Genomic DNA, 16,496 nt, shown 5'->3' on the forward strand with positions numbered 1-16,496 from the left:
TTTGTCGTGTTTGGTTCGGACTCTGAGAAACTTTTTCCTATATCGCTTCGGACTCGTAAATGTTTGAGTCGGCGTCAAAACTCAAAAGAAAAACAAGGGAATAAGGTAAAATAAATAAATTCCTAGTTTGATTTATTTAGATTATGGGTTTTTTTTTGTCCAAATATTCAGTTTTTGTAATTAATGGGAAAAATTAATGGATATTTTAAGGGTATTGGTTTAAGTGTTATTTTTAAACATTTTTTATGGGAAAAAATTGACTTTTTTTGATACTTTTTAATATTTTTAATGAAATTCATATCAAAATTTTCTTGAAATTGTTTATTACTAAGAGACCATTTGGGTGTGGCGTTTGTGTTTTGCTTTTGGTGAGTTTTGTTTTTTTTTTTTTTTTTTTTGGACTAAACTTGAGTTTCGTGTGAAATATTTTATTTTAAAATACTATATTAGAATATCCACGTAAGTGTTATCTGCTTAGAATTGAAGTTTGCTAAACTCGATTTTCACTTGGATCTCAAGTTTAGTAAACTTGAGTTTCAAAATGGTCTACAAAATTAAATAACTTCAAGTAAATGCATCTCAATAATATATCCTTAAAAAAAAAAAAGAGTCCTTGGCAAAAAAAGAAAGGCTTATTAAGAATGTCTTTGGATGATCATTGATCAAGTCCTAGATTTAGATTTGTTTATTTCCATTGATTTATTTTATTTAAAAATAAGTAAATTTGTATTCAGAAAGATGAGGTTTCAAAAAAATTGTACATAAATTTATATATGGGGTGAAATAAGATAAGATTCATTATAAATACTGCTTTTTTTTTTCTTTTTCTTTTTACAATAACTTTAGAGATACAACACTTTTACAAAATATTTTATACTTGTCAAGGTGACAAGTTCTTAATGGTAATTTAAAAAAGATGTGAGTAGTGGATTCAAATGAGGACTACTAGAAGTAGCATTGAAACAAATGGCCTTGTTAAAAGCTCTTGGCCTCGACAGTATGCTCCCTCTCTTCTATCAAAATTATTGAGGTCTTGTAGGTGATGATGTCACAAAAACTATCTTGTCATATTTAAATTCTGTCACCTTACCCCATCCCCTAAACCATACATTCATAACTTTAATCCCAAAAATTAAAAATCTCATTATTGTCTCTAATTATCGTCCTATTAGCCTTTGTAATGTCCTTCATAAATTTTTTTCAAAAGTCCTTGCGAATAGGTTAAAAAAAAAATCCTACCCTCAATCATAACTGAACACCAAAATGCCTTCACAAAAAACTACTTGATTTCAGATAATATTCTTGTTGCTTTTGAAACACTTCATAGTACGCATACTCACAAATCTAAGAAATTAGGTTATATGGCGATAAAATTAGACTTTAGTAAGGCATATGATAGAGTGGAGTGGTGTTTTTTTGTGGAGAAAGTAATGAGAAAATTAGGGTTTAATGAAAGATGGATTGCCCTCATGATGGTTTGTGTCAAAACAGTTTCATACTCGGTGTTGGTGAATGGTGAACCAAAGGGTTTGATTAATCCTACAAGGGGAATTCGCCAAGGCGATCCCCTATCTCCATTTCTATTTTTGTTATGCACGGAAGGCCTTAGCAATCTTATTTTGAAGGCAATAAATGAGGGCTCCATACATGGCTTTGCTTTGAGTAGAAGAAGCCTAAAACTAACCCGTTTGTAGATGATAGCTTATTGTTTTGCAGGTCCAACAAAAATTAATGCAAAAGGTGCTGGATATCAGCCTACTATCACAAGTAGAGAGAAAAGTGTTGATTAAGGCAGTGGTCCAAGCTATTCGAACATATACAATGTGTTGCTTCAAGCTCCCACTTGGCCTTTGTCATGAAATTGAGAAGCTTATTCATGGTTTTGGTTGGGGACAAAGAGGAGATCATAGGAAAATTCATTGGATCAAATGGGAGGATCTGTGTGAACTGAAATCCGAAGGTGGTATAGGTTTCAAGGAAAATTCATAGTATGCCTACTGAGAAAATCAAGAATTTTCTTTGGAGAGCTTGCAAAAATGCCATCCCAACAATGACCAATCTACTGCGCCGCTGTGTGGTGGATGACCCTAGCTACGCTCTGTGTATAGCATAATGAAGATGTTCTTCATTCATTATGGTCATGTCCGAACCTTGCACAGGTATGGGCTGAAGACCCTCAATGGAGTTTTAGAGAACAAACGACCTTCCAAGACTTCCCTCAACTGCTCCTCCATGTCTTTGAGTTGGGTTGCAGCGTTGAGCTGTTTGCTGTGCAAATTTGGACGATCTGGTACCAAAGAAACAAAGCACGAACATCCCCACTTGGTTTTCCCTTAAACCTTATAGCACAGCGAGCTTTTGAAGCTCTGATGGAGTACCAGTTTGCATAGCCAAAGAAAACAACAGCAGCACCTTCGGTCAGACCATGTGTAAGGTGGTTACCACCATCGCTAGACTGGTACAAAGCTAATTTCGATGTGGCAATTTTTCAGGATGATGGTAGAGCAGGTATAGGTGTGATAATCCGTGACAGCTGAGATTTGGTTATGGTTTCTTTAACACAGAATGTTCAGCTTTCTATTTTAGTTGTGGATATAGAGGCTCTGGTAGCCACTCGAGCCATTGAACTTGCTCTAGAACTGAGTTATGACAGGATTATCTTCGAAGGTGACTCCGACATTGTTATGAGAGCCTTAACGGATCAGTCACTTACCTTTGCTCCCTTCGGCTTGCTAATTAGGGAGGCCCAAGCTTGTGCAGATTGGCTTAATTGGTATTAAAAATGATATTAGCAAATGCAATGTGTTATACCATGTTGTATATGCTAGAATGGATGCGGAAAAGGAAGCATAGAATAGGAACATTGAGAACACAAGGGTTATGTGGTTCAGCCTTGACGGCCTACATCCACGGAGGAATCCCTTAAGGGCTACATCTTTATTATGTAAGAGTGTAGTACAATAACCTGTGTTACAATGAAGCCTAACATGAGTATATATAGGCGACTAAACCCTAGACTACTAGTACAAGTAGGACTGGGCTTGGGCCTATTACATTGGGCTAATATGACTAATATATATCTCTAACACCCTCCCTCAAACTCAAGGTGGAAGCTCGATGAAGGCTTGAGGTTGGATAAGCATGAGAAGATCACTTGAAGAATGCCTTTGAAGAAACCACAATGAAGAATGTGCCAATTCACCAATTTTGGAGCTTCAAATGAAGAAATGGAGTCCAAAATTGGAATCTACGCGAAAAACTGAGCAAGACAGGCCCTTTTGAAAATTTTAACTTTTGGTTAAAGGTCAACGCAAAAGTCAAAGTCAACTGTTCAGGGTCAAAGTCAACATATACTGGTTCGGGTCGGCTCCGGGTTTTCGGGTTGAGTCACGGATTGGGCAGCAGAGATGGTGACGTCATCCTAATGACGTGGTGTTAACCTGGATTAGGGCTGACATGGCAAAGGCTTGCATGGCGTTGACGTGGCAAGATGATGTCATCAGATGACATCAGGTGAGTTCTTCGGCGCATGGGAAGTCCATCGACGCATGGAGTAGATACCAAAAATCCTGAGGCGTGTGAGAGCGCGTGTATGGTTTGATGGCGGCCAAAATTTCAGGTTCTGTAGATCGGTTGACGAGGAGGCCGTAGGGGCGGCACGTGTACCAAGAAGACGATCTGGAAATCAGGAATCTGACGCACGTGGGAGATTTACTAGTGACAATTGTGGCGTGTGGAGGTGCGTGGCAAGGCTTCGGGTGACCGGATTTCTGGGTTTTGGTCGCCGGAGGTTGTGGAGCACGTCTGTGGTGTTGGTTTCAATAGGTGAAGCATGAATTTGCGCAGATCTGATAAGTTAAGCCATGGCTTGCTTGGTTGTTGGATTTTGACACAGCACAGAGCCATGGTGGCTACGAGATGCTGTAGAGTCTGGATCCAGCAAACAAACATGTGTGACTTCAGATGGTGGTATGCACGTGAGAATCTTCTTTGCTGTGTAGAGATGTTTGTTTAATGCCAAGAACGGAGTTTGGCTCTGATACCATGTTAAAAATGATATTAGAAAATGCAATGTATTATACCATATTGTATATGCTAGAGTGAATGCGGAAGAGGAAGCATAGAATAGGAATATTGAGAACACGAGGGTTACGTGGTTCAGCCTTGACGGCCTACATCCACGGAGGAATCCCTTAAGTGCTACATCTTTATTATGTAAGAGTGTAGTACAATAACCTGTGTTACAATGAATCATAACATAAGTATATATAGGCGACTAAACCCTAGATTGCTAGTACAAGTAGGACTGGGCTTGAGCCTGTTACATTGGGCTAATATGATTAATATATATCTCTAACAATTAGGTTAAGTTTCAACATGTTGGTAGAGACGGTAACAATGTAGCTCATAACCTTGCTAGACATAGATGTCATGTCATATTTTTTTCTGTTTAGATGGAGATGTTCCATTCCATTGTGTTGATGTTTATTAGGCAGACTTGTCTGTTTCTTAATAATAATCAATGTCTTGTTTCTCAAAAAAAAAAAAAAAAAAAAAAAAAAAAAAAAAAAAAAAAACTTGACAACTCAAATGTTGTGAAAATTATTACAACGGTAACATTGCTCTTTTTGTAGGGAGCATGCAGAAATAGTGAGATGAATTCTTATGAGGGGTGTAGGAAGGGAGCAATTTCTTATCATGTATTCCTTAAATTTAGTGGATTTTAATTTGAACATTTCTTTTTCAAATCCTTTGGTTTCAGATTTAAAATAAAATTTTAATGCTAAGTTACAAATTGCACCCTCTTGAGTAAAATTTAATTTCATGTCTCTATTTTGACTTTTGTTCAATTAGAATTAGGTCTTCTAATAAAAAAGAATGAAGTCATCTAACTTTCAAATTTATTAAATTAAGGCCAAATTACTAACTACTAACACCTTCTGCATAAAGTAGATTGCGTGGTAATTAGATGTGATGCTTTTAGATTAGTAACTTAATTTTTGGATAAGTTAAATGATATATTACTTTTTAGGTGCAAGGTAATATGCCTATATTTTCTATATATGGTTTATTTAATTTAGCTACTCTTGATCGAATATGAGTTATTCATATTTTATTGATACAATTATTTACTTTTAGTGGTGATCATAGGGAAAATTGCACTAACCTCTTCTAAGGATTTGTTATTACACCCACCTCTCTTCTAGTTTGGAATAAGACACTTATCTCTCCTAAAATGTAAACCATTTACACTAACCTGACGTGGATGATTAAAAAAATGCTTTTAAAATCCCTCTAAAAAAAGAGGCTTTCATAAATACTAAATTTTCTGTTAGAGGAGGTAAAATTAAAACTACATTTTGTTTTGTGCCAAACTAGAGGAGAGGTAAATAGGGATGGAACTATAATTGGAATAGGGGGGCAATGGCTCCCCACCCCCCCCCCCCCCTCCCCAAATTTTTTTATAAAATATTATTATATATATGTGTGTGTGTACTAATTTTAGCAATTTTGTTATATAAAAATATATTTTGTATCCCTTAAACAATATCATTGATTCTTTTAAGTATAATTTTATACTCATAAACTTTTTTACAACATTTTTACAAACTATTTTAGTAGCAAATTCTTATTATTTCGCATAATGGACTCACCGCTCACTTTTTTTTTAGTAAACAATAATACTTATTAGAACACACACGAAAATAGTAATATTAGTGTTTTAAACTGGGTTTATAATACTTACTTCATTTTTTTTGCTTACTAGTAAAGACTTATCATTTTAGTAATTTATATAAAAAAATTTAAAAAAATCTTATAAGTCTAGAATTTTTCTAATTTTAGTGACTGTAAAAAAAATTTATAGATCTAAAATTAAAAAAATATATATACAAGCCCAAAAAATAGCTTAACAACAAAAATTACCAATACTAAAACTAAAAAAATTAAACTCAATTAACTAATTTTATCCACAATAAACAACCATGTCCTTTAAAAAACTCTAAACAAAAATAATTTTGTTCTTACCCCCCCCCCCCCCCCACACACACACACACACACACACACAAAATGGTAGACATAGTTAACAATAAAGCTGCCCCCTAACTCAAAGTTCTGGCTCCGTCCTTGGAGATAAATATAATAAATGAAAACTACTATATTAGTGTAATTTATCTGCTGATCATACCATAATTATGCAGGGTTTGTAGCCCCTTATCCTTAAACTGATATAATCCATCAAAATCAAATACCGATAACAATAAATTTATATATATATATATATATATATATATCAAAATATTCCATCAAAATTAAATACCCATCATACATTTTTAAAAAATAAAACAATCAAGAAAAAGAAGTTATTTGACAATAAGGAAGGGGAGTACAAATCCCGTTTCTCTTAATAAAGGAAAGTAAGTTCTGCCACTACGAAAATACATTCCTAAAAATTTCACTGGTAAGGGCCGTAGGTGACTCCATGGTTGCCAATTAAACAAAGTTATTCAAAATTAACTTAGCTATGGGTTATTACTATTTACATATTATAACTACTATAGCCAAAATAACACATTTGAGAAATATTCCTGTGTGTGTTGGGGTGAGGGATTTGGAGCTGGCATTTGGTGAGGAATAAGAATTTTGGAGACTGAATTTTTCAACTCCATGGTTCAACACAGTAAATAAAGAGGAAAATTTTCAATCTCCCTGTTGAATTTATTGCCAAAATTTGTGACCCACAAATACTAGCTCTAAATCTAATCTAAACGGATCAAATTATTATTATTATTTTTTCAACTGGTGCGACTCTTCTTTCCATCAAGGAGGGATGGAGATTTTTATGTTTTTTACTTTTCCTCCACTCTTTTTTTTTTTTTTCTTCTCTTCAAATATATTCAAACCTATTTTTATTTTCTTTTGGACTCATCTCTCTTCCCCTCTGTCTCGTTTGTTTTATCTCTCTTCAATATTAATATACATATCAATCTCTCCCTTTCTTAAAATTTAGGTATTGTAAAACTACTTGTGGGTATTTGTTTATTTATATAATTTATATATTATTAGTCGAATTCGTCCTAAAATAGAAGAATTTGGAAGCAATTTCATTTTTTTATTTGATGGAGAAAGAAGGAATTGAATAATTATTTAAAAAAAAAAAAACTTAAACATAAACACATAAGAAATCAATTTAGTGGTTTTTTTTATCTTCATTTCATTTTTATAATTTTTTTATTGATCTATACATATAAAAATAGAAAATATTGAGAACTTCTACTTGATCCAAAATTTAAATTACAAAATGTTTTTTGAAATCAAACATTTAAAGAAAAAATATTAGACAAAGAGAAAAAAAAAAGAGAATAAGAGAGTGTGTGTGTGTGTATATATATATATATGGCTTTAAAAATCTATATGGCTATCTCCATATATATATATATATATATGGCTTTAAAAATCTATATGGCTATCTCCTTATTTAGAGGAATGGTTACTTGGCAGCTAAATTATAACCACTTAATTATACTGTATCTGAGTACAAGCAATTTTGTCTATATCCAATTTTGATAGGCTTATTGAATGCTATTTTTTTTTAAGAGAGTTTCAACCTATTACGTCATATTTATTGAATGCCATAGGCTTATTATATTTACTTGTTAGTCGTAGTAATTCATGTCATGTCAATTTAATTATGCCACATCAATTAAATGGCTTTAAAAAAATTTTAAAAATTAAAGAAAATATCAAATATTTAAAAATTGTATAAATTAAAAAATTAAATTCTTTTTTTTCCTTTAAATATTTTCTACCCTGTTTTCATATTTTTAATTTGGAAAGTAATATGAATTATGATTGATTTAAAAGTTGTGTCGTTCATTGCCTCTTATTGTCGAAATTTGTGACCCACAAATACTAGCTCTAGATCCATTCTAAACAGATCAAATTTATTGATTTTCATCTGGTGGGACTCTTCTTTCCATCAAGACGGGGATGGAGATTTTTATGTTTTTACTTTCCCTCCACTCTTTTCTTTTTCTTCTCTTCATATACATTCAAACCCATTTTTATTTTCCTTTTGTACTAAGTCATCTTTCGATTTGAGGTAAGATCTCTCTTCCCCTCTATCTCGTTTGTTTTTTCTCTCTTCAATATACATATCAATCTCTCACTTTCTTAAAATTAAGGTATTGTAAAACTTGTGGGTATTTGTTTATTTATATAATTTATATATTATTATTTGAATTCGTGCTAACAAAGAAGAATTTGGAAGCAATTTCATTTTTTTTTTGATGGAGAAAGAAGGAATTGAATAATTATTTTTAAAAAAAAAACTTAAACATAAACACATAAGAAATCAATTTAATAGTTTTTTTTTTTTAGATCTTTGTTTCATTGTATACTTTTTATTTATTTATTGATCTATACATATAAAAAAAGAAAATATTGAGAACTTCTACTTGATCCAAAATTTAAATTACAAAATGTTTTTTTGAAACCAAACATTTAAGAAAAAATATTAAAGAGAATAAGAGAGTATATATATATATATATCCCTATAAAATATTCAGAGAAGTAGGGTTGTGAGTGATTAAAAGAAAAATAAAAACCTATAGGGCTATCTCCTTATTTTGAGGGATGGTTACTTGGTAGCTAAATTATATCCACTTAATTATACTATATGTGAGTACAAGCTATTTTATTTATGTCCAATGCCAATATGCTTATTGAATGCCACATTTTTTTTTTTTTTAACCTATGGTGTCATATTTATTGAATGCCACTTAGGCTTGTCATATTTACTTGTTAGTCATAGTAATTCATGTCATGTCAATTTAATTATGCATATCAATTAAATGGCTTTAAAAAAAATTTAAAAATTAAAGCAAATAACACAAGGGAATAGGGTAAAAAAACATAAATTCCTAGTTTGATTTATTTAGATTATGGGCTTTTTTTTTTGGCCCAAATATTCAGTTTTTGTAATTAAAAAAATATTACTGAATTTTTTTTTCCTGAAGTTATTTAGTTAGTAAACTCAAGTTCTACTTGAAAAAAAAAAAAAAAAAATTCTAGGGAGTTTCACTTGAAAAATTGCAAAGAGAGGAGAGACTGAGGTTTTTATTTTAAAGGGAAAAGTTAACAAATATCCTAAAAGTATTGGTTTAAGAGATATTTTCAAACATTTTTTATGGGAAAAAATTGACTTTTTTTACACTTTTTAATATTTTCAATGAAATTCATATCAAAACATTCTTGAAATTGTTTATTACTAAATGCCTTAAGCGCACTCATTAACATGACCTTATTTTAAATTAAGTGTTTGATAGACTAAACTTGAGTTTCGTGTGCATGGAATATTTTATTTTAAAATATTACATTAGAACTAAAGTTTGCTAAACTCGATTTTTACTTGGATCTCAAGTTTAGTAAACTTGAGTTTCAAAAGGGTCTACATAACTAAATAAATTCAAGCAAATGCATCTCAATAATATATCTTACAAAAAAATGAGTACTTGGCAAAAAAAAAGAAGGCTTATTAAGAATGTCTTCGGATGATCATTGATCAAGTCCTAGATTTAGATTAGTTTATTTCAATTGATTTATTTTATTTTAAAATAAGTAAGTTTGTATTAAGAAAGACGAGGTTTCAAAAAAATTGTACATAAATTTATATATGGGGTGAAATAAGATAAGATTCATTAGAGAGTTCATAAATACTACTCTTTTTTTTTTCTTTTTTTTTTTTCAATAAATTTAGAGATACAACACTTTTACAAAATATTTTATACTTGTCAAGGTGACAAGGTCTTATGGTAAATATAAAAAGATGTGAGTAGTGGATTCAAATGAAATTCCTAAAAATCTAACAACTCAAATGTTGTGAAAATTATTACAATGGTAACATTGCTCTTTTTTTAGGGAGTATGCAGAAATAGTGAGATGAATTCTTATGAGGGCTATAGAAAGGGAGCAATTTCTTATCATGTATTCTTTAAATTTAGTGGATTTTAATTTGAATATTTCTTTTTCAAATCTTTGGTTTCGGATTTAAAATAAAATTTTAATGCTAAGTTACAAACTGCACCCTCTTGAGTAAAATTTAATTTCATGTCTCTATTTTGACTTTTGTTCAATTAGAATTAAGTCCTCTCATAAAAAAGAATGAGTGCTCTAACTTTCAAATTTATTAAATTAAGGCTAAATTACTAACTACTAACACCTTTTGCATAATGTAGATTGCGTGATGTTAGGGTAATTTTTTTTTTTTTTACATCTAATTTTATTTGAGTATCACCTATTTATTTTCAAATACCACTAATAAGTTATTGAGTTTTCCCAAATATTTTTTGCTCTATTATAACAACTGTTTCATATCTTAAATTGGGTTATGATATAAATTATCACAAAAAGTCCAAAAACTCATATTTTGTCCAATTTTATTATTATCATCTATCTAAGCCTAAAACCGGCCCTATGAACCCAATAATCCTATTCTATTTAAAACCCAAGAATACTTATACTTGGTAATATTTGAAAAGCCCATGATTCAAGTCCATGGCAAAACAATTTTATCAATGGAATTCAAATCCATGATCAAAGTCCATGATTTAAACCCATGGCAATTTATCTATCCAAAGCCCAATTCACATTGGTAATATCAAAGTCTAATTCTCATTGGCAACATCAAAGCTCAATTTTCATCGACAATATCAAAGCCTAGTTCTCATTGACAATATTTAAAACCCAATTCTCATTGGCAATATCAAAACCCAATTCTCATTGGCAACATCAAAAGCCCAATTTACGTTGGTACTATTAAAAGCTCAAGCTAACTACTTGACACTATTCTATCAAAAGCCCAAAGTTATTAATACTTGACAAAATACTATATCATAATTATTTCACTTGAAAGTCCAATAATGAAACAATACTTTAGATTCTTAAACATATTACTGTAATATTACAAGCTTATGAAATTTATGAATATCTATTCTCAAAACCCATGGCAATTATCGTATAAAAGCTCATGGAAAGTTATGATTATTAGACCCATGACATTTATTTATTTCTTATTATAAACTCGTGTTCACTATCTATCTTACATCACAATATTCATAATATTTATTACCAAAACTCATGGTAATTATTCATCCTACATGTCCATTATGATTATCTCTAGAGAAACTCATGAGAACATCACATTATTCCATTATAGTGGTTGTTACCATATTTATTTAAAAACCCATGGTAAATATTATTTTCAAGAAAAATATTGGAGGTCATTACTTAAAAAGCCCCAAAGAAAATATCATTTACAAAGAAATTCATAGCAAAAATTAGGAGAAACTATACAATTTGTTCTTTAAAGCCCATGGAAATTAATACCCAAAATCTATCATAAATATTTATTAAAGCTCATGGATTCATTTTATTTCTATTAACAACTAAAGCCCATGAGGAGTAAAAAACTCATGGCAAAGCATGTCTTTAATGCCCATTTTGTAAGCCCAAAACTCTCATGGAATAGGGAACAAGCCCAAGCAAAGAAAGGGCCATGTGACCCAATTGAAAGTGCTGAAATGGAGCAAAATTCCAGCCCAAAAAGGTTCCAGCAAGAGGCTTGAAAGTGGGCAACCAGCCCTTGTTCATCCCTAGTGAAGCAACTAGAGACCCCTACAAGAGAACCAAGCCTTTGAGGATGAACTAGGGGTTGTTCCATCAGTTTTTCTGCAACTCTCTACCTAACGTGAACAGTGCCCAAGGGCTGCTATATCAGCTGAAGTCTAAAGGATGATGGGACTCCATCATCTTCCTCAAGACTGCACCTTCAGTGGAAGGGGAGCTAAAACTAAAATATCCAAATTTCAACAAATTGATGCTATAAATGTTAAAAACGTCCAAGATGTGATTCATGTGCCAAGCTCATGAATCCTAAAGGGGAAAAATTGGGAACATGTGGTTTGGAGGGCATAAAATGGATCTCTAGCAGAACCCTTTGAAGTGGGCTTAAATTTTGACACATGGCTCGGGGTGTTGAATCTTACTTCCTAGGGTCTAAATCTCAGTTGCAACACTAGGATTCTTCTTTAATACTAGCCTTAATCCCATTGGCTGAATACAATCTTAGCAATCTTAGCATTTAATGCAAGATTACCCCAAATACTACCCATGTGTGACATTGTCCAAAGAAGCAAAACAACCCTAAAAGCAAATCTCCCATTTTAAGGCCAAATCCAGGTTATTAATTCAGCTATCAAGGCTCCCTTAAATTAGACCTACGTTTTTTGGATTCTTGTTAATTAATGCTTCTCTAAGGTCCATTATAAAAGCATAAGCATCTCAGCCTGCAAACAAACAGCCACACCCCTTTGAGACTTTGGATTCGTTTGCCATTTTTTGCTGGTGGTTTAGCTCTCCGTAAGCTCACAACTCATCATCTTTAGCCTACACTCATCTAATCCCAGATATTCTTCTCCCCTCCTACACAATCACAGCTCATAAATGTCTTCCAACTAGTCACAAACAGCCGATTACTCACAAAAGGCTTCAATCTCAGTGTTAATTTTATTCCACTCACTCAAAACAGCCCACATTCACCTCGTTCATGCCTTATAAACACCCACTCATCAAAATCTTAGTTTAATACTTGCTGCACTGAGCTGGGATCTCTCTCTCCCTTCATCCCACCCTATTTTTCCTCTTTTATTTGTAACTAAGAAGCCTTTAATCCTTATTTAGTATTATTATGATGAAGGCCATAATATTTTGGAAACTATGAAAGTTTTCTTTTACGTTGACTTAATAATAATAAGGAAAAAAAAATGATTTTTATTATGTAAACACACTTACTAATATGAAATTATCCTATCGCTAGAGATAATACCATACCACTAGAAGACTGATTTGAACTATCAGACCAGGACTATTAATGTACTAATTAAGTATTATAACGTGTTTTTCATTGGGCTTTTGTTGCTATTTTGTCATGTGCAGCCTTTGTTTCTTGCTTGGATAGGTTTTGTCATCACACCGAAAGCCTTTGGGTACCATCTCAAGAGCCCATAGTCGAGTTTCGGCTTAGTTTCCCAACATCTTAGATAGAGGCATCATTTTCCCCGCAACACATGGTAATTAGATGTGATGCTTTTAGATTAGTAACTTAATCTTTGGATAGGTTAAATGGTATATTACTTTTCAAGTGCAAGGTATATGCCTATATTTTCTATATATGGTTCATTTAATTTAGCTACTCTTGGTTTAATATGAGTTATTCATATTTTATTGTTACAATTATTTACTTTTAGTGATGATCATAGGGAAAATTGCACTGACCTCTTCTAAGGATTTGTTATTACACCCACCTCTCTTCTAGTTTGGAATAAGACTCTTATCTCTCCTAAAATGTAAACCATTTACACTAGCCTAACATGGATGATTAAAAAAAATGCTTTTAAAATCCCCATAAAAAAAGAGGCTTTCATAAGTACTGAATTTTTTGTTAGAGGAGGTAAAAGTAAAACTTTTTTAATCATTCAAGGGAGGTTAATGTAAATAGTTTGCATTTTAGGAGATATGAGTGTTTTATGACAAACAAGAGGAGAGGTAAATGTAATAATTGAAAATCCCAAGATTAGTGTAATTTATCTATTGATCATGTCATAATTATGCAAGGTCTGAAGCCCTTTTTCACTTAAACTGATATAATCCATCACAATCAAATATGACAACAATATATATATATATATATATCAAAATATTCCATCGAAAACCATCATACATTAAAAAAAAAAAAAACACACAATCGAGGAAAACAAGTTGTCAAACAATAAGGAAGGAGAGTACAAATCTTGTTTCTCCTAATAAAGGAAAGTAAGTAATGCCACTACGAAAATACATTCCTAAAAATTTCACTCGTAGGGGCCGTAGGTGACTCCTTGGTTGCCAATTTTTTTTTTTTTTTGAAGACGGAATGCAATATCATTCATTGGTTAAGACAAAGAGAGTTAGTATACAGAGCTTGAAGAGCTGGAGGTGGAGATTCCTCCAACCAAACCAGTTCATCATCAACGTTCCTAGCAAAACGGGCTAGTGAGTGAGCAACAGTGTTTGCACTGCGCTTAACAAAGTTGACAGAGAAACTCCTTAAACCTATTGCAAGACACTGAATATCTTCAAAAATATGGCCCAACTATGATCTGTTTGCACTTCCAGATGAAATAGACCTCATCACATTCATGTTGTCCCCTTCTAACACCACATCCATGAAGCCTGCATCTACTGCGAACTCCAATGCTTTCCGACAAGCAAGAACTTCCGCCTCCTCACTATCTTGTACCGGTGGTCCTTTAGCAGTTAGAGATGCCATGACCTCTGCCTTTTCGTTGCGCACCACCACCCCAATGCCGGAAGCTTTTATATCTGCGAACATTGCCGCGTCGACATTTACCTTATAAGACAAACCCATAGGTGGCTCCCATTGTTGCACTGGATGGATAAGAGAGGAGATATGCAGCTGTTCTTGTGCCTTATTAAACTCGTTCAACAGGTCCGCAACTCGCTGAATAAGTCTAGAGGGATCCTGTAACTTGCCTCCATGTAGAACAGAGTTTCGTTGGTTCCAGATGAGCCAACACTGAACCATAAAGGTTTCGAGCTCCTCCCTTGACAACCTGTTCAACAAAATCACAAACAAATGGCTAAAGTCCATTTGCCCACACACACTCTTCTGCAATCTTCCCATGCTACCCGCCCAAACATCCTTAGCTACTCCACACTCCCATAAAACATGGAGACCTGATTCCGATCCTTGGTAACAGAGCTCATACATGCTGTCCTCTATAACTCTTCGCCGAACCAAATTATCTTTCGTTGGCAGGATATTATGGCATGCCCTCCACCCAAATAATTTGATCTTATTTGGTAATCTGAGTTTCCACAATCTTGGCCATAGCAATCCCCTATTCTGCCCATTCAAACTTCCTTCCATACCATTCATCTCTTTGGCTAGCAACCTGGTAATATAATACCCCGATTTAACATAGTAAATACCGTCTTTATTAGGAGACCACACCACCATGTCTGGAACATTTCTTCTGCTCAAGGGGTTACGCAATATGGCTTCCGCATCGTCCCTAGCAAATTTTCCCTCGATCAAACCCCGGTCCTACATATGCTCTGTCTCATCTATTAGCACATTCACTCTCTCTTCACTATCAACATCAGTACGGGGCAGTAATACCTGGTTGGTGGGGTGGTTAGGAATCCACTTGTCCTGCATGATCCGAATAGAGTTGCCGTTCCCAACTCTCCAACAACTACCTTTCTTCAGTAAAGGTTGAGCTGCCAATAAGCTTTTCCACACAAAGGAGCTATTGGGCACATCCGACGCTTCTAAGAAACAACCACGTGGAAAATATTTGGCTTTAAAACACCCATATACTAAGGAGTCTTCATCCTGCATAAGTCTCCAACCTTGCTTGGCCAACATAGCTAGATTGAAATTCCGTAAATCACGGAATCCCATTCCCCCCTCCTTCTTAGGCTTCGTTAGTACATCCCAGCTCTTCCAATGGATTTTTCTCTCATTACCAATCTGCCCCCACCAAAACCTTGAACACATAGCATTTAGGTCATTACAAAGCTTCGCCGGGAGGAGAAATACCCCCATTGTATAGGTAGGGATAGATTGCGCTACGGCTTTAGTAAGGACTTCCTTTCCTGCTCTAGACAACAATTGTCCCTTCCAACCCTGAATCTTTTTCCAAACCCTATCCTTAATGAAGGAAAAGGTTTGAAATTTGGCCCGGCCAACTATTGTGGGTAACCCCAAATAAGATTCAAACCTATCCACCTCCCGGACACCCAAATCCACTTTAATTCTCTCCCTCAAATCCGTGGCTGTGTTTGTACTGAAATAAACCGAGGATTTTTCAAAATTAATGCATTGTCCTGAGGCATCCGCATATGTCTGCAAAAGTTCAGTAATAACCTGCACCTCCCCCATTGTAGCCTTACAAAACAATAGAGAGTCATAAGCAAATAACAAGTGAGATATACATGGTGCTCTTCTACACACGGCCACCCCATGAATACGTCCTTCATTTTGGGCTCTAGTAAGAAGGGATGTAAATCCTTCTGCACAGAGAAGGAACAAATAGGTGATAAAGGGTCACCCTGGCGAAGCCCCCTGGAAGGGCAAATGTTACCATAAACTTTTCCATTAATGCGAACAGAGAAAGAAGCAGATGTCACACAACACATAACTCTATCAATCCACCTATCTGGCAAGCCCAATTTAGACATAATTCCCTTTAGAAATCCCCACTCAACCCTATCATAAGCTTTATTGATATCCAGTTTTAAAGCAAGGGAGCCTTTTTTACCTCTCCGCCTATTATGCATAGCATGCAAGGTTTCATATGCCACCAACACATTATCAGTAATCAGGCGACCAGGGACAAAAACACTCTGTGAGGGAGAAATCAACTGGGGGAGTA

General features: G+C 33.8%; 1 protein-coding gene across 1 annotated transcript; it reads right to left on the reverse strand.

Annotated features, from left to right (window-relative positions):
* Window positions 1-14,188: 14,188 nt before the first annotated feature.
* LOC111994540 (uncharacterized) lies at window positions 14,189-15,076 on the reverse strand. The gene has a single exon (XM_024026429.1). The coding sequence runs from the start codon at window positions 15,074-15,076 to the stop codon at window positions 14,189-14,191; it is 888 nt and encodes a 295-aa protein (XP_023882197.1).
* Window positions 15,077-16,496: the final 1,420 nt, after the last annotated feature.

This window comes from Quercus suber, unplaced genomic scaffold (genome assembly GCF_002906115.3).
Source record: "Quercus suber isolate HL8 unplaced genomic scaffold, Cork oak 2.0 scaffold_218, whole genome shotgun sequence".
In the NCBI taxonomy this organism is placed as follows: Eukaryota; Viridiplantae; Streptophyta; class Magnoliopsida; order Fagales; family Fagaceae; genus Quercus; species Quercus suber.

Excerpts from the sequence above, each read along its gene's own strand:
- LOC111994540 (XM_024026429.1), bottom strand. The coding sequence starts at position 15,076 with ATGGTGGTGTGGTCTCCTAATAAAGACGGTATTTACTATGTTAAATCG.